Raw genomic sequence first — 20,444 nt, 5'->3', positions numbered from 1 at the left:
TCAAAATTTGTCCTCTCCTTTCCTCTACCACCCTTTCCTTATCCTCCCGCTTCTTTCCAAGTATACAAGCAATTAGTATTTATCAGTATACAAGAATAACTTTTTTTCACTTGTAAATTTGACAGAGATTTAAAAATTAGATAACATCAAGAGTGTATTCCAGGTAACAGGCTTTCTATCGTCATCCTCTTTGAAGGACAGTTTGGCCCTATCTATATTTAGAATTAAAAGGTTTGGCTCCAACTGACAGAAATGTAAAACAGCAGAGGCTTAAACGTGATGGAAGTTTAGTTCTCTCTTAGGTAACAAACTCTGGACATTAGCATCCAGGGCCCATGTGGAGGCTCACGTCAGGGGCCCGGGCTTCTTCTAGCTTGTTGCTGGCCTATATTCTTGATCACAGGTGGCTGCTTCTGCACCAGTGATCACACCCATATTCCTGCCAGCCAGGAAGAGAAAATGGGAGGGAAGGAGATGCCCCTCCCTTTGGGGACATTCCTAGAAGTTACACTCAACACCTGCCCTGATGTCACCTTGTCCAGAACTTAGTCACGTGGCTATATCTAGCTCTAAGCCAGGTTGAGGTCTTTACTCTGGGTGCCCATGTGCCAAGCTAGAATTAAGGGCTCTATTCCTGTAGAAGAAGGCAGAATGGGTGTCTGGGGACCACTTGGAGCCTCTGGTCCACTAGCAAGTTTTAAAAAGCATTTAGATAGGGCCGTGTTGGCAATTTATTCTAAGATATGTTTGCATAAGTGATTAAAGATATGTGTACAAGAATATTCATTGCAGCATTGTTTATAATAGCATAAGACTGGATCAACCATAATGTGTATTGGCACGGGATTAGTAATATAAAGGATGATACAAGGAATGGGATACTAGACAGCTATTTTTCTTTTGATGAGGTAAATATATATGTGTGCTGATGTGAAAAGAACTCCTAACTACATTGCTAATTGAAAAAACCAAGATGCAGAAGAGTAGAATAGTAGATATTAGATGATTCCTTTTTTATTAAAGGGTTTAAATTACTTTGTCAAGAACTGTGTGGGATCTCAGATTTTCCCCTGTTTGCAAACTAATAAGTGAACTTGCCACAGTTTCCTGGAGGCTGACAGGAGATACAAAACTCTTGGGTCAAAGACGAAGGACTTTATCACTCACAGCATAAAAAGCAGGACGAGCACTGGCCTATTTGGGACCAGTTCCCTGAGCCCCATGACTCTCTTTTTATTTTCATTTATTTATTTATTTATTTTCCTTCTTCTCCCCAAAGCCCACCAGTACACAGTTGTGTATTTTAGTTGTGGGTCCTTCTAGCTGTGGCATATGGGACGCCGCCTCAGCGTGGCCTGATAAGTGGTGCCATGTCCGTGCCCAGGATCTGAACCAGCGAAACCCTAGGCCACTGAAGCAGAGTGCGTGAACTTAACCACTCGGCCACGGGGCCGGCCCCCCATGCCTCTCTTTTTAAATTAATATATATTAATAATGTATGAATCTCTGAACCTACCAGAAGCCACAAAAGCCAGGATCCTGACAATACCTTACACCCCATCCCTTATCTTCCTTCACCTGAGGTAGCCACCATGGTGAATGCTATGCAGATTCTTTCTTTGCCTTTTTATTTACATAATTTTATCTTGTCTATATGTAGTCTTAAAGAGCATATTTTTTTTACTTTAGTTATTTTTAACTTTTTAAAAAGAATATCCTGCTGACTATAATCTTTTGAAACGTTTTCACTTAGCACTATATATTAAGATTCATTCATATCGTTGTGTGCTGCAGATCATTTATTTTGACTGCTGCATAATACCACGTGGTATGAATCTATCACAGCTTGTTTGTTGACTCTCCTATAAGTAAGTGAGTTGTTTCAGGTTGTTGCTATTAAAAACAGAGCTGCTAATAAACGTTCTTGTACCTATCTCCTGGTACATACGAGACAGTTTCTGTTGCATATATACCTAGGAATAGAATTGTTGCTATTGAATTATGCTTGGTGAATATTCGAATTTAAATGATAATATCAAAGTGTTTTTCAAAGTAATTGTGCCCAATCACATGTGTACTGACAATGTGTTAGAGATCCAGTGGAATCATAGCCTCTCTAAACGTTGGGTATCATCAGACTTCTTAATTTTTTGCCAATCAAATGGGTGACATTGGGATATCATGATGGTTTTATTTGCATTTCCCTGATAACTAATCAGGTTGAACAGTACTCATATGTTTATTGACCATATGTGTTTCTTCTTCTGCGAAATACTTGTTCAATAAATTCTTTTAAAAATTTTTCTACTGGGGTTAGTACTTCTCTTATTGATTTGTACTGTACTTATTGTCAGTTGTTCTTATTGATTTTCGTAATGATTGAATGTACTTCTGTAAATATGGAGATCCCAATTCTGTCAGTTGTATGTAGTGTAAATATCTTTTCTCAGTTTTAACTTATTTTTTCGCTTTATTTATGGTGTCTTTTAATGAACAAAGTCCTTAAGATAGTCAAATGTATCCATCTTTTCTTCTATAATTAATAGTTTTTCTGTTGTTTAAGAAATCTTCCCCTATCCCAAAACCTAAATGGTATTAACCTATATTCTCATGTTCATGCTGGCTTGACCAGAATCTTGTGGGGTGGGGGACCCTGGGGGAGGGATGATGTGGAACCAGAGTGATTCTATTGGCTCAGGGCCAGACCCACTGAATCTCTTATTTGGAGCTTTTTAGGGAGGTGAAGGTGAGTGAAGGTGGATGCTGGGGGTGGGGAATTTGTCCTCATCCTTTCCCTCTCCCTGATTTAAGGGGTCATCTCCAAGCTCCCAGTATTCTTGGCTTTAGCTATTGGTATTTAAAGCCAGGATCCCTCAGCCCCCGCCCCCAAGCATTAGAAAGCAAGAAAGAAAAAGAGAAAGGCTTTGTAATTTCAGATTTTATGAATAAAAACAAAAACAAAAAGTGTCTCTCTCTTTGTAGCCAGGCTTCTTTTTTATTAGATGTACAAGTCTGCGATTTTTAGTATATTCACAGATATGAGCAGCCATGACCACAGTCAATTTGAAAACATTTTCATCACCTCAAAAAGAAACTTTGCATCCCTTAGCCACCACCCCCATCTCCCATCTCACCTCCAGCCCTAAGAAATCATTAATCTATCTTCTGTCTCCAGAGATGTGCCTATTCTGGGCATTTCGTAGAATGTAATGGAATCATAATATGGGGCCTTTTGTGACTGGCTTCTTTCACTTAATATAATGTTTCTAAGGTTTATTCATGTTATAGTATGTATCATATCTCATTCCTTTTTATGGCTGATTAATATTTTATTGTAAGGATATACCATATTGTTTTTAATCCATTCATCAGTTGATGGATATTTGGGTTGTTTCCATCTTTTGACTATTATAAATAATGCTGCTATAAACATTCATGTGCAAGTTTTTGTGTGGACATAATGTTGTCGTTTCTGTTGGATATATACCTAGGAGTGAGTGGCTGGGTCACATGGCAACTCTATGTTCAACTTTTTGAGGAACTCCCAGACTGTTTTCCAATGTGGCTGCACCATTTTGAATTCCCACCAGCAGTGTATGAGGGTCCAGTTTCTCCACACCCTCATCAACACTTGTTATTATCTTTGACTTTCCCTTTTAAGACTCTCTGGTCTGGCCTGAGGATCTCCCTAAGGGTATTGGTTGTGTCTATTGCTGACAAAATGGTGGTGTAAGGGTAATGGTGGATATGTTTGTAGTGGTGGGAAGAAGCAACATCTTAATGTCTCAAAATATGGTCCCACTATCTTGTAGGAGGCCCCTTATCTATTTACACAGCAAGTATCCACTCACCTCCTGTGAAGCACTGAGCACTGTGCCGGGTGCCATGGGAAACAGAGAGAGGAGCTGTGGCTTCTGTCCCTGAGATCCAGGCCCTGCATCTCTGCCTCAGGCGGGAGGTGAGGATGCCTGTGTCCTCCTCCTCAGAGACCGGAGTATCCCTCTTACTCTACTCTGGCTAGTGGGAGCTTTGCTGTTCTGGTTGACAGAGGAGAGATGACAGAAGTTTTTCTTTTTTTTGAATAGATAAAGCAAACGATGACTCAGTCAAAAAGGATGGGCCATATAAGATCTTTTTCAAAGATCTCTTTCTTTTCAAAGAAAATGAAATAGCAGCAAAGAAAAAGGTAAGATTTTATTGAAATCCCAATCCCAATTAATGTTAGAATCAGATCCTCTTATCTATCACTTTTACTGTTCTGGGAGATGGTGTCAACACACAGGAGAGGACAGCATCCAGCCTGTGGCAGGGACCTACTATCAATGCCTGTGGGGGGAAGACAGATACACTACAGCCCAGCATGATGGGTACAGTATACCCTACCTCACTGATTCTAATGCCCCCATTTTTTCACATTTTCACATTTCTGCAAGTGAAATCCAGCCTCCATAGATGAGATGTCCTACAGCATTGGCAGTGCATACAATAGTAGTACATCTTACAATAAATGGCGTCTTAGAGTTGATGAAATACAGTAATAGAGGCACACAAAGGAAATGTAGAGAAAGGGGTGCCCATGTTTGTTGAGGAGAAGAGGGTCGTGGTGGATTGTGTGTGTGTTTGTGTGCATGCGCACAAAGACTTCACTGAGGCGCTAACAGGAGCTGAATTAAGAATAAGTCAAAATTTGTCCGATAGATACAGATAAGAGAATGTATATGCGCGTACTAGGGAGGGCAGTGGGGGAAGGAAGAAGGCATAAAAGTGAAGGAAGGGGTGTTATCTTAGAATTAGTTGGTATGAAGCTAGATCAGCGACAAGGCTAACTTTCCAGCTGTGCCTTGCAGTTGATCTGGCTATTTGCACGATCATACTTCACATTACATGGTTCGGATTTCATGACGCTTGCTTTCCTAATTCCCAGAGGTAAAGGTTGATCCAGAATTTTTTTAAAAATCCTAACTAGAATGAGGAAAATATATAGAAATGTCCAATAGCTGGTTCAACTGTAAGATGATGATTTTATGCCCGTGGTCTATAGTTTTATTGAAAGAATCCAAAATTAAATTGAGAAAAGATTCATGAAATTGGAAGCTTGATTTTTTGATGTCTACTGAGGAGGTCCATTTCCTCTCAAGTTTCCAATTCCACAGAACCAATTCTTTCAAATCAATGGAATTTCCAAATTAACTGCATTTTGGACAAGATTGTGAAAATAAAACCAGAATAACATTTTCCAGTCTCGTGTTTGTGACATACATGCTTAGTAAGGGTTGCACGTTTTCATATTTGTGCTCAGCTTCATATAAGAAGGAATTGAAAACTATACACAGTCCTCCAAAGATAAGAAATTGAGGTTGTTTATTTAATGTATTAGTAATGATAAGAGGACTTTTGCAAATGATATTTTTAATATATGATCGCTATTTTAAGGCAACATTATTTTAGTATATTGGAAATTCTTTTAAACTTTTCCACTTGGGCAGGAAAAATTTATGAACCGCAGCATGAAAGTCCACCAAAAGTCTACTTTTTCATCCCGAATGAAGAGTCGTTCACATCTGAGCCAAACAGTATTCTACTCTGAGACAACTGGTGGCTCATTTGAAAAATTTGGGCTAGATCCCACTCTTATTCTCAGATTAACAGAAGGTACGTCTAAGTTACTCTTTGTTTAAAGAACACTGTTTTGAATATTTACTGTTAATGTCAGGGTTGGGGGCTTTTCTGGAGGCGAGCTAAACAAAGCATGCTGTCTCATAATATGGTGAGGGGGGTCTTTGTAAATGGGAGTTGAGAATCAGGAGAAAAATCTATTTTAAATAAGAAAACATACTTTTCCAAGAAATAGACTGTTTCTCATTTTCATGGCTCTAAGGAAGAAAGTCACTGCCAAAATGATATAGTATTAAAGGTAATGGCTCTGGCCATCTAAACTCAGTTCTAGATGTGGAAATATAGAAACTTTCTAAAGAGAAGTCTTGATTGTCTGGGCCATAGAACTCATATATCCAGAATCAGGAAGCTAATAGAATGAAATGTTTGCCTTTTGTTGCAAAGAGGTAAACTTTGTATCAGGTTTTAATGAGCTTTGAAGACAACATGTTAAAATACTACAAGCTAGGGGCCAGCCTGGTGGTGCAGCGGTTAAGTGCGCATGTCCCATTTCTGGCGGCCCCGGTTCACCGGTTCGGGTCCCAGGTGCAGACATGGCACTGCTTGGCACACCATGCTGTGGTAGGCGTCCCGCATATAAAGTGGAGGAAGATGGGCACAGATGTGAGCTCAGGGCCAGTCTTCCTCAGCAAAAAGAGGAGGATTGGCAGCAGTTAGCTCAGGGCTAATCTTCCTAAAAAAAAAAAAATACTACAAGCTATTAATTATTGCTCTATGAAAGAGGGCAATCTGGTAATCAAAATGTCACAGGCAATTCCTACTTATCAGATCAAGAAGTGCCTACAAATGAGATAGAAAGCAGTTTGAAGCTAATAAAGTTAAAGTGATTAATGCTAGGATGATGGAGTCATAAAATCTTCCCCCCAAATGAGTCTCGTCCAAATCTTTTAACAAAATATTGAAAAGGAAGGGAGGAAGAGAGGAAGAGTGAGTGTACATCAAGTGCCCAGGATCTGCTGTGGTAACTTAAAAAACATTTCTCTGGCTCCGAAAATCCAGGCACTTTCCCAAATTGTGAAAAAGAATCTTCAGAGAACAAGAAAACCACTTAGGAAAGAACTCTGGATTCAATAATTAATGTAGAAAAGGGAAGCCGTGTTAACTTGTTTAGAAGACCTTGGAGGGGCATATTCTGCACTATAATTGTATGGAAAAAGCGGCAAATGAGAGCAATGTGGTGGTGTCAGTGACTATACTACTGACAAGGTGTCTCTAGGTTCAGTCTTGGGTCCCATAGTTCACCTCTGTAGAATGGAGAATCCTAAGACATCAATAGCATTTAAAATTATGGGTGATGTGTTTTTTAGAAAGAGTTCTACACAAAGTGGCTGACTTCAAAAATCCTTGCCAGAACTCTAACAGTTCTGAGATAACTAGGAAGGATGACTTTGCAGATGACCCTATTCGTCACCACTGCTGGTTAATGGAGTTACTGGTCTCTTAAGAGTAAATGACATATGGTAGACTCTTAAAAAGGAAATAGTAAAATTTCTCCAAGGCAATTTGGGCTCTGTTGGCAATGGCAATCAGGTTGTCAGTTTCAGCTGATTACATAGAGAAGCAATTTGGACATTTTCGTTTAAAATAAAGAAGTCCCCCTAAGACCCTATTTCCAATCAAGAGTTGATTTGAGTTAAACCCCCATTCCCCAACCTTACGCTGCCTGCCTAAATTCTGATTGAAAACAAGTCTACATGATAGTAAAATGAGAAGAGGCGCCTACCTTGGGAGCGTAGGTAGTTTTGTCTTTGTGTTTGCAGTAATGGTAGACTGCTAGATCACCATCAGAGACGTTACCCGGGCAGTTGTCACAGGCAGATCAGCTAGGCTGCGTGACAGAAGGGCCATTTCCACGCTCATGCACCAGGCTTGACTTTGTTTTTGCTCTCAAGGGGCAACCCCTTTGGATGGCTTTGCTCAGCTGCAGTCCTCTATAGATTCAGACCCCTCAGACTGGTCATTACCTCCCCGGGGAGTGATGAGGTGCCTTGGTGTCGAGGAGAACTAGTGCTTTGGGGAGGGCTTTATCATACATGGTCTCTCAGCCAAAAGACCTGCCTGACAGCGAGAAGAGCCGAAGTGGGAAACCCACTATAACCAGTCTATTTAGAGCCGAAGAATAAAATTGCATCAACTCAGCCAGACAGTACCATGTTAAAGGAGCCTGAAATGGTGAGCATGCCTATAATATTTAGTAAATTGACAGTATAGGATTTTTTTGGATATGGAAATTTATTTTGAATTTGACCCATCATAAGTGACCAAATCAAGCTACCGTAAGCACTTTTATTCTTTTTTTCTGTTAAAAATATTTAAGTAAATTGAACCTGAATTGAATCAAGTATATATGGGAGATTGAGGACCATGTTAAAGCACACCATGAGGATGCAATCTGCCAAGTCCATTCTGTGGGAAATTCTCCTGGGAAATTGATCTGGTTTCTTAAACAAATAAATGGCATGGAAAAAAGGTAGTGTCTGTGGGGAGAGGGGGATGGCTGTTTTATAGATAAAAAATTGACTTTAGGAGCCATACCGACCAAATTGATCTTTGTTTAGATTTTAATTTTTTAAATTCTAAAAAGTTCTTTGTAATTAAAAAATTTTGTGTGTGTGTGAGGAAGATAACATGTTTCCAATCCTCCTCTTTTTGCTCGAGGAAGATTGTCGCTGAGCTAACATCTGTGCCAGTCTTCCTCTATTTTATGTGGGATGCCGCCACAGCATGGTTTGACGAGTGGCGCTAGGTCCATGCCTGAGATCCAAACCGGCAAACCCAGGGCCACTGAAGCAGAGCATGCGAACTTAACCACATGCCACTGAGCCAGCCCTTAAAAAGTTATTTTTGAGACAACTAGGGAAATTTGAACCCACACTTGGTGTAAGATGATACTAAGGAATTGTTGATTTTTGTTTGGGATGGTAATAGTACGATGGCTGTGTTTTAAAACTTTTTTATCTGATAGAGTTACATACTAAAGTATTTATGGATGACATGATAACAATGGCTTGGCTTTAAAATATCCAATGAAAGGAAAAATGAGGGGTGGCAATAGATGAAACAAGATTGGTAAAATGTTGGTATTGGTGGCCGGCCCAGTCACGCAGCGGTTAAGGGTGCACCTTCCACTTTGGCAGCCCAAGGTTTGCCATTTCGGATCCCGGGTGCAGACATGACACTGCTTGGCAAGCCATGCTGTGGGAGGCGTCCCACATATAAAGCAGAGGAAGATGGGCACAGATGTGAGCTCAGGGCCAGTCTTCCTCAGCAAAAAGAGGAGGATTGGCAGCAGATGTTAGCTCAGGACTAATCTTCTTAAAAAAAAAATGTTGGTAATGTTGCAGTAGATGATAGGTACATGGCTGTTCATTTTATGACTCTACTTTTATGCAGGTTGATGATTTCTATACTAAAAAGTCGGGATTGTTTGTTTTTTGCTGAGGAAGATTCACCCTAAGCTGACACCTGTGCCAGTCTTCCTCTATTTTGTATGTGGGTTGCCACCACAGTATGGCTGATGAGTGGTCTAGGTCTGCGCCCAGGATCCAAACCTGTGAACCCTGGGCCGCTGAAGCAGAGCATGCTGAACTTAACCATGGGGCTGCTGTGGGGCCAGCCCCTATAAAGTTTTTTTTAAGTGTTAAAAAGAAAACTGTGTGCTAACTAGGTGCTTATTACTTTCACATATGTTATTTTATTTAATTCTCCACAAAATGCTGTTAGATCTTTGTGCCTCCTCTCCTCATCTGATGAAAATGGCTCAGTGAGGTTGATTCACTTATTTAAGGTCACTTCATGGATGCAGAATTCAAACCATTGCCTGTCTGACTCCAAAGCTTGTTGTTTATCTGTCACTCATCATCATAGAACTATTTATTGATGGTTATAATAATCACTATTGCTATTATTACTGACCTTGAAAAATTAAGTGATTACTCATTCCAGTTGTATTTTTAAAATAAGAATACCTAACAGTTACTAAGAAATTACTATGTGTTTTGTAATATATTGCCTCATTTCCTTCTGACAACACTGCTATGGGGTGAAGAGTAATAGTAATGATCTACTTAGGCTAATTTAGGCTATGGTAATAAACCACTCCTCAATTTCCGTGGCTCACAACAACAGAGGTTTATTTCTCATTCAGTTTTCAACCTGGTGCTTTTTTTTTTTTTTTTGAGGAAGATTAGCTCTGGGCTAACATCTGCCACCAATCCTCCTCTTTTTGCTGAGGAAGACTGGCCCTGAGCTAACATCCGTGCCCATCTTCCTCTACTTTATATGTGGGATGCCTCCTACAGCATGGCTTGCCACGCAGTGCATAGCTCCACACCTGGGATCCAAACTGGAGAACCCCAGGCCGCTGAAGCAGGAAGTGCGAACTTAACTGCTGCACCACCGGGCCGGCCCCATCAACCCTGTGCTTTTCACTGAGTCCTGCACTGAAGGAACAGCCTCCCCCATTCTTCCGCCCTCTGCTGGAGTTATGGCCGAGGGAGAAAGAGAATCGGTGGTGGTTCTTAAAACTTCTGCATGGAAGCAACATAGCTCACTTCCACTTCCATTCCATGAGCCAAATCAAGTCAATTGTCAAGCCTGATATTAACGGGGGTGGGGTGAGGGAGATAATCTTCTTCCAGAGAGGGGCAGAAAACATTTGGGCACAACGATAGAATCTACCACAATTAGTATCCTCACTTTACAGACAAGGAAACCGAGGCTTGGAGAGGGTGAGTAATTTGCGCACGTTCCCACAGCTAGTAAGAAGAGGAGGCCGAACACAACCGCAAGAAGCCTGGGGGGCCTCTTTGTGCAGCACAGGCTTCCTGGTTATTTGGAAAATACTATTTAATCTCTACTTCTATTTATATTTACATCGTTATTAAGAGGTTTTTATTCTATATCACATTCTGTTGGTATTCCATGAAGCAAACATTGTTGAAATGTAGCCTATGTATTTTTCCAGAATGAAGAAACCTTGAAAGTAAATTTGGGGGCCAGCCCGGGGGTGCAGCGGTTAAGTTCTCACATTCTGTTTTGGTGGCCCGGGGTTTGCCGGTTCAGATCCCGGGTGTGGACATGGCACTGCTTGTTAAGCCATGCTGTGGCAGGCGTCCCACATATAAAGTAGAGGAAGATGGGCACGGATGTTAGCTCAGGGCCAGTCTTCCTCAGCAAAAAGAGGAGGATTGGTGGCAGATGTTAGCCCAGAGCTAATCTTCCTCAAAAGAAAAAAAAAATTAGTGCTTTATGCTGTCTTTATCAGGTCTTTGATTACTTAAAAACAAAAAAAGAAAGCAAACTTGGGTCTTTTCTATTGCTAGATGGTAAAGCTAGTTGTCATCTTTTCTTTTCCTGCCATAAATTTGGTTTGTGATCCCCAAACATATTTTTAGGACTTCAGTTTTATGTCTAGATTGGCTAAAATGTTAAGATTGAAAACAGTTCCGTCTTATTTAGCACAGGCTCAGGAGTCATATGCCCTTTGTGCCACTTGTTCGCTGTGTGATCTTAGACAAACATCTTGACACCCCTGAGCTTCAGGACCTCACATACAGAATGGGGATAGTAATCACTACCTTTGTGGGATTATTGTTAGGATTAATTGAAATGATTTAAAGTGTCTAATAAAGTTCCTGGAATATGATGGACACAAAATAAATCATAGTTATTATTTTTAATTAGTTTTTGAGTGTTTAGGAAAAAAGTTGATCTGGAGTTATAGTATTTTTTTTAAGTCAGATACATATGGCATGCAATAATTTAATTACATAGCTTTTATTTTATACAACATCTTTGAGAGATAATGAACTAAATCTAAGTCTATTTCAATTTTCTTTAAAGGTTCAGACACAAAAAGGACTATCAACGAATTTATTACTGATCAGAGAAACAGGTTTCTGCTTGAGGTAATAGTTTCTTTCTTCCATTAGCCAAACAGAACACTGCTTGCACAGCATTACCAAATTTTCACCTTGACATTTTATTTTTCCATTTCATGCCCCAGGTCTATTGTCCTGCCTATTCTCTCCTTCCGTCAGGCTTCTGTCCCCATCATTCCACCTAAACTCCTTTTGTCCAGGTCACCAATGACCCTCCTATGCCAAATTCAACTTGCCCTTTCAAGTCTTCCTTGTACGTACCTTTCAGCAGCAGCTGGCTCACTGGATCACTGCCTCTTTCTTGGAATACTTTCTTCAGCTGGTTTCCGGGACCCACTCTTTCTTGGTTCTTCCACATCACTGGCTGCTCACTCCTGCACAGTTTCCTTTTCTGGTTCCTCTTCTGCCTGATCTCCAAATGTTGGAACGCTCACTCCTCACCCTGCGCTCTGTCTGCCCTCCTCCAGGCCCCTGGCTTTAAATTCCCCTTCCATTTTAACAACTTCCACATTTATTTCTCTAGCCTGATTCTCTTCCCTGAACTCTGGACTCACAAATGCCACTGTAGTTTTTAACATCTGCACTTAGGTCCTCAATAGGCATCTCAGACTTGGCATTTCCAAAACTTTGCCCCTGCTAGACTCTGCCTTACCCTGAAAATCTGCAGCTCAGGTAGTGCGCCCTCTCTCGGTAGATAGCAGTTCCAGTTCTCCAATTGCCTAGGCCAAAAGTGTGGCAGTTCTCCCCAACTCCTCCTTCCCACAATCCACATTCAAATACTTTCAAGTACATTTTTTCCAAATATATCCATAATCACACTGCTTGTCACGATCTCCGCTGCTGCCCTGTATGCAGTCCCGTATCACCAGCACCTCTTGCATGAATTATTGTTATGACTTCTAAAACTGGTCTCCTGCTTCCATTTGCTCCCTACAGTCAGTCTGTCCTCCACACAGCAGTAGGAGTGTCTTCTCCACACATGCCCCTCCTCTGCTGAAGACCTCTGGTGACTTATCTGGTCCCCAGCTCTCTGTTTCTGACCTCATTCCTAGGACTCTGCCCCCTGGCTCACTCTGCTCCAGCCACGCTGGCCTCCTTGCTGTTCCAGGAACACATCATCTTGCTCTTGCCTCAGGGCCTTTGCACGGAGGCTCTTCCTTCTGGGAGGAACATTCTCCCTCAGATATGTGCGTGATTTGCTCCCTACTTCCTTCCAGTCTCTGTTGAATTTCCACCACATCAGGGAGGCTTTCCTTGGCTAAACATAATGGCAACCCCCTGCCCTTGCCAACTGGACCGCTTAGCCCCTGACTTAATCCACTCCTCCTCTACTAGAATGTATACCTCATAAAAGCAATTTTGTTTATTTTGTGCATGGCTCTGTTAGCACTACCTAAAACAGTCCCGGCATATGGTAGGCACTCAATAAATACTTGGTGAATAAAGTAATCAATGAAATTTTTTTAATTTTAAACTTGGCATATCTAATTATTGGTTGTTGTTTTGTTAAAATTATCTCATTTCCATATTTTTAATTCATATGTATTATAATGTATGTAGCTTTGTTTATTTATAATTTATTTTTCATGCGTGGCATTAAAAAACCCAAGTGGATTCTTATATCCTGTACTAAAAAAATAGAAACTAGGTGTCAGAGTTGTAGTTGGGTATCTACACAGGGCTCCTTGAGGCTGGACACACACTCCACCCTGGTTTGGAGAAATGAGTGCGTCCTCGGCACAGCAGCGCTGGAACCCGTTCTCCCGTGGTCCTTCCTGTTGGAGGAGCCCTGTGGCTGCAGGCAGCCCAGTGTCCCAATGCCCAGAAAGTAATGGAGGGACACCGTGCTAATACCAGGTGGATCTGATATGTAGCTTTTATTTAGGATAGAGCCTGAGGGCATATGTAGCTATTTTTGATATGTTGGGCACAGCCGTTTTGGAACAATATTGAGCCTCTTCATAAAAGTGGAAGAGAGGAATTAGTCTCCCTTCTAACTATCCCCCAAATAAAATTCCTTCATGAAATAAAGGCCGTAGCCCGAAGTTTTGGCATACTATTATTTCTAAGACATATGATAACTTACTATGCAAGTTTTTTCCCTTTATTATGAGACTGTTGAAATGTACTATAGATGTGCTAGAAATGTGGAATAATGTTCTTGATGCGTTTCTATTTTCAATATTCCTAGTTTGCTTTGTTAACCAAAAGAAATACAATTAAAAGTCTTGAAGAACACATAGCAACGAAGGAAAAGCAACTCATGAAAGCCGAAAACAAGCTTCAAGAAGACGCAATGGCCTTCGAAGAGTTCCTTCGAGAAAATGACCAGAGATCTGTAGATGCTCTTAAAATGTTCGTTGTCTCATTCTGACCCAATTGCTTTTTTCCTTTGTCTTTCTTCTTTTTAGTTTCTCAGAACACAACACTAAACAAACTAACAAATCTCTGTTACTTTTCAGTGCAGCACAAGAAACTATAAACAAACTCCAAATGACAGCAGAACTAAAAAAGGCAAGTATGGAGATACAAGCAGTGAAAAGGTGAGGCCAGGGCACCATCTTTCCTTATCAAATGCCCATGTCCATTGAAGACTGAAGTGGGAATAATGCTTATCAGTTGACGATTTCATAGGATGAGCACGTTTTTAAAATAAGTAATCTGTTGATCAAGGATCGTCTCTGCCCGGGTATCAGGACAGCACAGCAACCTCTGGCTGAAAAGCTTCTCGAACTTATCAACATAGGAGCCAGGAAATTAGTTGAAAAGAAGCCAGCCAATGCTGGGAGTAAACAAGAAATTATTTTCTAAGTGTCCTTTTTCTTTTCTTAGGCACATCTCTTCCCACATTTTTCTTTTATTTAAAGATTGGCACCTGAGCTAACAACTGTTGCCAATCTTCCTTTTTTTTTTTCTGCTTCTTCTCCCAAAATACCCCCAGTTCATAGTTGTATATTTTAATTGTGGGTCCTTGTAGTTGTGGCATGTGGGATGCCACCTCAGCGTGGCCTGACGAGCGGTGCCATGTCCGCGCCCAGGATCTGAACCAGTGAAACCCTGGGCCTCTGATGCGGAGCATGTGAACTTAACCACTTGGCCAGGGGGCTGGCCCCCTCTTCCCAAATTTTAACTTCTCTGAAATTGGGATTCATTTCACAATCATCTTACAATTATAATGGCAGTATATTTTTATATTTATACTTACCTATCATGTTGAACCTAGTATTGGTATAAAAAGCCGGGATCTCTAAGGACTAAAATTACAAGAGCAGGAATTGGGATACAATTATTGTACCACCTGCCCCTCTTTTCTTTCAAACCTGGATGTTTTCTTCTATGGTCGAGTGTATCTCAGTTGACCTAATTTTATATATCGAGAAAAGCTTCCTTCCTCTCTCTTCATCCTTAAACAGTAATTGCATGATCCAGGAGACACTGCCGTCTGGCATCAAGTCATGCTAAAACTTGCTTTTTCTTTGGGAGGACTTGATGTCTAGCTCTCCTCTAAAACCCAGTCCTAGACTTACATCCTAGACTTCTTGGGGAGGAGGACAACAGTTTGTCTGAAATGCAGCAAATGAACTGGATGGTAGTTTCCCTGAAATCAGTTGCTACTAACAGAATGTGTTTCAAACACATCCTGGCTACAGCAGCCTCTTCTATTTTAGGGGTCTAAAGTTGAAGGTGCTCCAAGATGGAGAATTCCCCTTCCTCCCTTGCTGATGTCATCAGAAGATTCTGTTCTATCTATTTGTGGAACCAGAGTAGCAGGGGGCTGGCCCCGTGGCCCAGTGGTTAAGCTTGCGTGCTCCACTGCAGGCGGCCCAGTGTTTCGTTGGTTCGAATCCTGGGCGCGGACATGGCACCGCTCATCAAACCATGCTGAGGCAGCATCCCACATGCCACAACTAGACGGACCCACAACGAAGAATATACACCTATGTACCGGGGGGCTTTGGGGAGAAAAAGGAAAAAAATAAAATCTTAAAAAAAAAAAAAAGAACTAGAGTAGCAGCCTCTATGTTTGCATAAAGTACCGTAGTTATGCACAATAGCTGCCCGGTTAGACCCTCCAAACAGCCTTGCTGAAGAGAATGTGCTTGTTGTTTATGTGCCTCATCACCTTAGAAAGGTGCGAAAGGTAATGAAAAACAAGAAGCTAACAGCAAGGGGTGCAAGCTCCTGCTGTTTATTTCCCTCTTCTCTCTTTATGGGCTTGAGATGGCCCAAGGAGGTCGTCCACTGCAGGGAGGGCTGGAAATCTGTTTACAAAGGGGAAGGGAGCTTGTTCCGAAGCTTTTGCTTGGAAGCTGTGCAATTCTAGCCATTTTAACCCGTGTTTTTGAGGCACATCTGGGAGGATTTCAATCTAAAAATAAAGTGGTGGTAGAACGAGGGGCTCCTGACATCTTTCGACTAGTGATACATGAGCCAGCCATTTACTGATGCTTGAACAGCACTCTCACACCAGGGCTTGAGGCAGGCTCTGACTGAAAGAGATATTGAAGCTGAAGATAGGATATAGAAGTACTATTGATAAGGGTATTAATGAGGATATGAATAAAGGAGGCTCTGAAAGGTAAGGGCAGAGCTGCCTTTCACAAGGACCTTCATTGCTATTTGAAACATTCCTTCTGGGTCCACTTTGTAACATGACCATGGGAAAGCAATGTGAGGCTGGGAAAAGACTTTCAGTCCACGTCACTGGGTGTGGTTGGTGAGAGCTTGGGTATCTGAGCCAGACAGACCCAGGTTTGTGTGCCAGCTCTGCCATTCCCTAGACAGGTGACTTTGCAAGTCATTTATTTCTTCTTCCAAAAGATGGGAATAATAATACTGACTGTAAAGTGCTGTACTGAGTATGAAATGGTATCTGCGTGTGTCTTGCATATTGCCTGGTACATAGTACGTGCTCATGGAGTGTTAGTTTCCATTCTTCTCCTGACATAAGTACCATCTTTTGCTACCTTCTAATTCCTCCCTATGTCTACAATATTTCCCTCAGAAATAAGTAGAGTAAAACTGTCGTCAGTCTATTGTATGTGTGCATATCTTTGGGCATGTTTTATTCAAATAGCATTCCTACAGGATTCTTTTTTCTCAGCTCATATCTTACTGATGCCCATGTTTTTATGGCCATATTTACAATTTTTTCTTAAGTAAATTATTATTCAAATACATAATGACAGAGAATGAATTTTGTAAAACCTTTTTTTTAAGCAATGAATATGCTTTCACACAGGTATACCTAATCACATTTTTGTTTCTTTTGAGCAGTGAAATGGCAAAAACAGAATTCCTCCTTAGAGAGTATATGAAATATGGATTTTTTCTGCTGAAATTGTCTCCAAAACATTGGCAAATCCAGCAAAAGATGAAAAGGGTCCAGGTGTCAAAGAGTAAAGAAAATATGAATGTCACTCTTCCAAAAATATTAACAAGTAAGTCACATCTTCTTAATTTCAATTGAGTAAATATCCCACATTATAAGATAGTCTGCTTCAATGTTTGATTATTTATTAAATAGTCGGAATTTCTAATTCAAGAAGAATCTGAATAAGGACTCTTACTATCTCTGATATTATATATTGTTAATTTGGAAACTCAGGTTAATTTCAGATATAAAGCAATAAAAATACATACATGGAAAAATAGAAAATATATTATTTGCAGATGATGTGATAGCATACCTAGAAACATGCCCCCCAATAAAAAACCTGAAAAACTATTTTATTTTATTTTATTAAAGCATTCTGTAGAGTAAATGGACACAAAGTCAAATATACTTTATTAAGCTAAATAAACCAACTTTATTACTTAGAAAATATATAAGGAAATCAAATCCAAGACAGCAACAATAACCTTAATTGTGTGACCTGGAGATTTGACAAATTGGAGAAATATATCGTTTTTAGATAGGAATACTGATACTGTAAAGCTGCCAATTTTTCTAAAATTAATATACAAGTTTTATGGAATTGTTACAAATGTTACCAAAATTTTGTCTAGGAGTTGTGTGTTGGGTTGGGGAGAACTTTGCACAATGATTCTGAGGTTGATCTAAAAAGACACATACTTTTGAAGTAAGGAGGGAATGGGGGTGTTACTACTCCTTTAAGATATTATGTAACATATTATTATAGAGTATCAGAAATTAAAATAGGGTGGTATTGGTGTTAGGAAGTCAGCTCAATGAATCGGAAATAGATCCTATTATATATAAGAACTTAAGTGATAAAATGGGGTCACAAATCAAAAGGGAAGGCTTCCACTTCTAGCAACTTTCTGCTAACAAGGACCAGACACTCTCCTGCCTGAAAGGCTGAAAAATATATGAAGCACCGGTTTTCAGAGATTAGATTTCAAGGACTGAAGCAAAGGAATCCCTCAGAGAGAGGAGACAAAGGTGATGAGCCCTGTGATGGCCTCAACATACTGCCTGGGGAGAGTTTCCAGGATGCAGCTTAGGGAGGGGGAGTCCAGGTTGGCCCAGCAGTGCTGGTGAATTGAACAGACAGAGCCGGGGGTCCAGAGAGGCCTTGCAGCTGGAGTTCTCAGGGCAGAGGACTGGAGAGGAGACAGCCAACCAGAAAGAGAGTTCTGAAGATTTGCAAAGTCTTCGGCTGAGAGGTGATCCTGAGACTTCAGGGTAAGAACATTTACTCCACAGAAATTGGTAAACTACAAATCAGGGAGAATTTTTTTCCAGAGAGCTGATTGTTAAACATTTACTGCAGGCCACGGATGGCTGCCCTGCTCACTTCCCTTGAGTCTCTCACTGTGCCAAGCGTGATTAAATAGATCATGTATGTAAAGTATTGAGCACAGTGATGACACTTGGTTAAACTCAATACACAGTGTTTGACAAGAGAAAAAACAAATGGAAAGGAAGACTGAGAAGTTTATGCATTTAACGGTTTAAGATTCAGTGTTCCTTGACGTGTTATCTAACTAGAGGATGGTCAGAAACCAACGAGCCTCTCAGTCCAGAGGAGTGAGTGGCTAACACTGGGATTTTAAAGGTATGACAGATGGATGCAGGAAACACAGATCTCCTCGTGCCCTGCAGGTCAGTTCTTGTGCATTCTGCCTGCCCCAGAGACCAGCTCTTGCCTTCTGCATCATACATTTGCTGGTCAAGATGTCCCCATCTTATATTTCTGTCCCTGAAAGTTTTCATACTAACTCTACCTTCACCTTGTGACAAAGCTTGCATTCTCAGAAGTGCTTCCCCACCCCCCTCTTTTTTTTCTACTTCTAGAACAAGATACAAAGAAAAAAGAGGGCAATATTGAGGAGCCCAGGAGGACATCATTTTCAGAAGACTATTCTCTGGGAAAAGCTAGCCAAGGTAACACTAGAGATTTGGGACTTGACTCACAAAAATAAAACCAGAGGTGACCATCTCAAAGTGGAGCTCAAGGACCTATAAACTAACCTGGAGAACAGAAAGTGCTGTCCATACTACCCTTAATCCTGGGGAGCTAGTAGTTCCATTTCTCTCTCTGACAGTATTAGAAAACTCAGACGGGTGGCTGAGTGGGCAGAACAGGCAGAGAAGTTGGGCAGAGGACCTGGCACCAGTCGCCCCTTGGCTGACTAGCACACTCCCTGAGGTCCTTCCTAGCTGGATCTCCTCATTCCTCTAGTTCAGGCCTGCCTTCTGGTATTGATGGGCCCATTTCCAGGGCCCAGCAAACTGGGTCAATTGCAAGCAGGTGACTGCCATTGGCCAGTGATTCAGGGAAGTAACGGGAAAACTGACGTAGCTCTACCACGCCCACAATCAACTCTGAGAACCCCTTCAATGTCAACCTGCCCTGCCCCGTAGTCATTTGAGCTTGCAACCCTCAAGGCAGGCTGATTTTTGGTGGCTCCTTTTCTCCTTTACCTTGCTATCAACCATTGGATGTATTTAGTGGTGGGGGCAAAGCTAAACAGCACAATTTGCCTGCTCAGAAACAACCCTGGTATGAGTCTTTTGCCTTGTGCACTTGGCCAGCTGATTGAAAAAGTGAATTCTTTTGGACTGTGAGGCCAATTTGGATGCAAATTATTTAGGATATATTACTTTGCCTGTTAGAGGATCTGGAGCAGGGCATGGGGGAAGCGGGTGGAGGGAGTGAGTGGTGAGGCCAACGTTCTCTTTTAAATCTTGAATATAGAAGTCACTCAGTTTAAATAACATCCCTTAAGACTTTTTAGTAATATGTGTTTGGTTATCAGCTTAGAAGCTAAGATGGTAATTTATGGCAGTGGTGGAATCCATCTGGTTCTTCATCCATTTTCTTTCCTTCCTTCCTCCAATCACCATATATTTATCAGAGGCATACAACATATCAGGCACTTTTCAAGACTCTGAGTACACAAAGATGAATCGGACAGAGTTCTATACCCCCGAACTGTACAATACAATATAGTGGGACTAGTGATAGATAGCTAGGGCTCTGGGGGCAAAAGCCAAAAATGAGATCTCTGCCTGAGCCATTTAGAGGAGTCTTTAAGACGAAGTCACATTTGAGCTGGATTTTGAAGAATAAGTAGGAGCTTGCCAGGTGGAAGAGGTGGTTTCAAGATAGAAGAATAGCAAGGAGAGTGGCTGGAAGTCCTAAGAGGGCTGGCATGAGGAAACATGACTTGAGGGTACCTGGGGGCCAGGGGATGAAGAGATCCAAGCCCAATTTTACCCACTTCTCAGTTTCAGGCCAGGATCAGGCCCAGACATTGATGTGGGGGGAACAAGTGCATGTGGGTGTAGGGGGAACAAGTGTATGGGCAACTTGTATGTGGCAGTGGCAGGTCTCTGCAGAGGTGTAATAATTAAAGTGTCCCATCACTTTTATTTTTTCTCTTGATTAAAAAAAATCTGTGATTAGAAATATATAT

The 20,444-nt window shown here is 41.2% G+C and overlaps 1 protein-coding gene across 3 annotated transcripts in view; it reads left to right on the top strand.

The window, feature by feature from the left end:
* CCDC38 (coiled-coil domain containing 38) overlaps positions 1-20,444 on the top strand; it is a 52,759-nt gene that overhangs the window by 6,709 nt on the left and 25,606 nt on the right. For all 3 annotated transcript variants that reach the window (XM_023631840.2, XM_023631841.2, XM_023631839.2), the window contains exons 3-9: positions 4,086-4,186; positions 5,487-5,652; positions 11,521-11,585; positions 13,750-13,913; positions 14,021-14,101; positions 16,836-16,999; positions 18,820-18,909. In XM_023631840.2, the coding sequence (XP_023487608.1) occupies positions 4,086-4,186; positions 5,487-5,652; positions 11,521-11,585; positions 13,750-13,913; positions 14,021-14,101; positions 16,836-16,999; positions 18,820-18,909 (831 nt within the window). The remainder of the gene's footprint in view (positions 1-4,085; positions 4,187-5,486; positions 5,653-11,520; positions 11,586-13,749; positions 13,914-14,020; positions 14,102-16,835; positions 17,000-18,819; positions 18,910-20,444) is intronic.

Source organism: Equus caballus, chromosome 28, assembly GCF_041296265.1.
Source record: "Equus caballus isolate H_3958 breed thoroughbred chromosome 28, TB-T2T, whole genome shotgun sequence".
NCBI lineage: Eukaryota > Metazoa > Chordata > Mammalia > Perissodactyla > Equidae > Equus > Equus caballus.
This window is presented reverse-complemented; position numbering and strand designations above follow the sequence as displayed.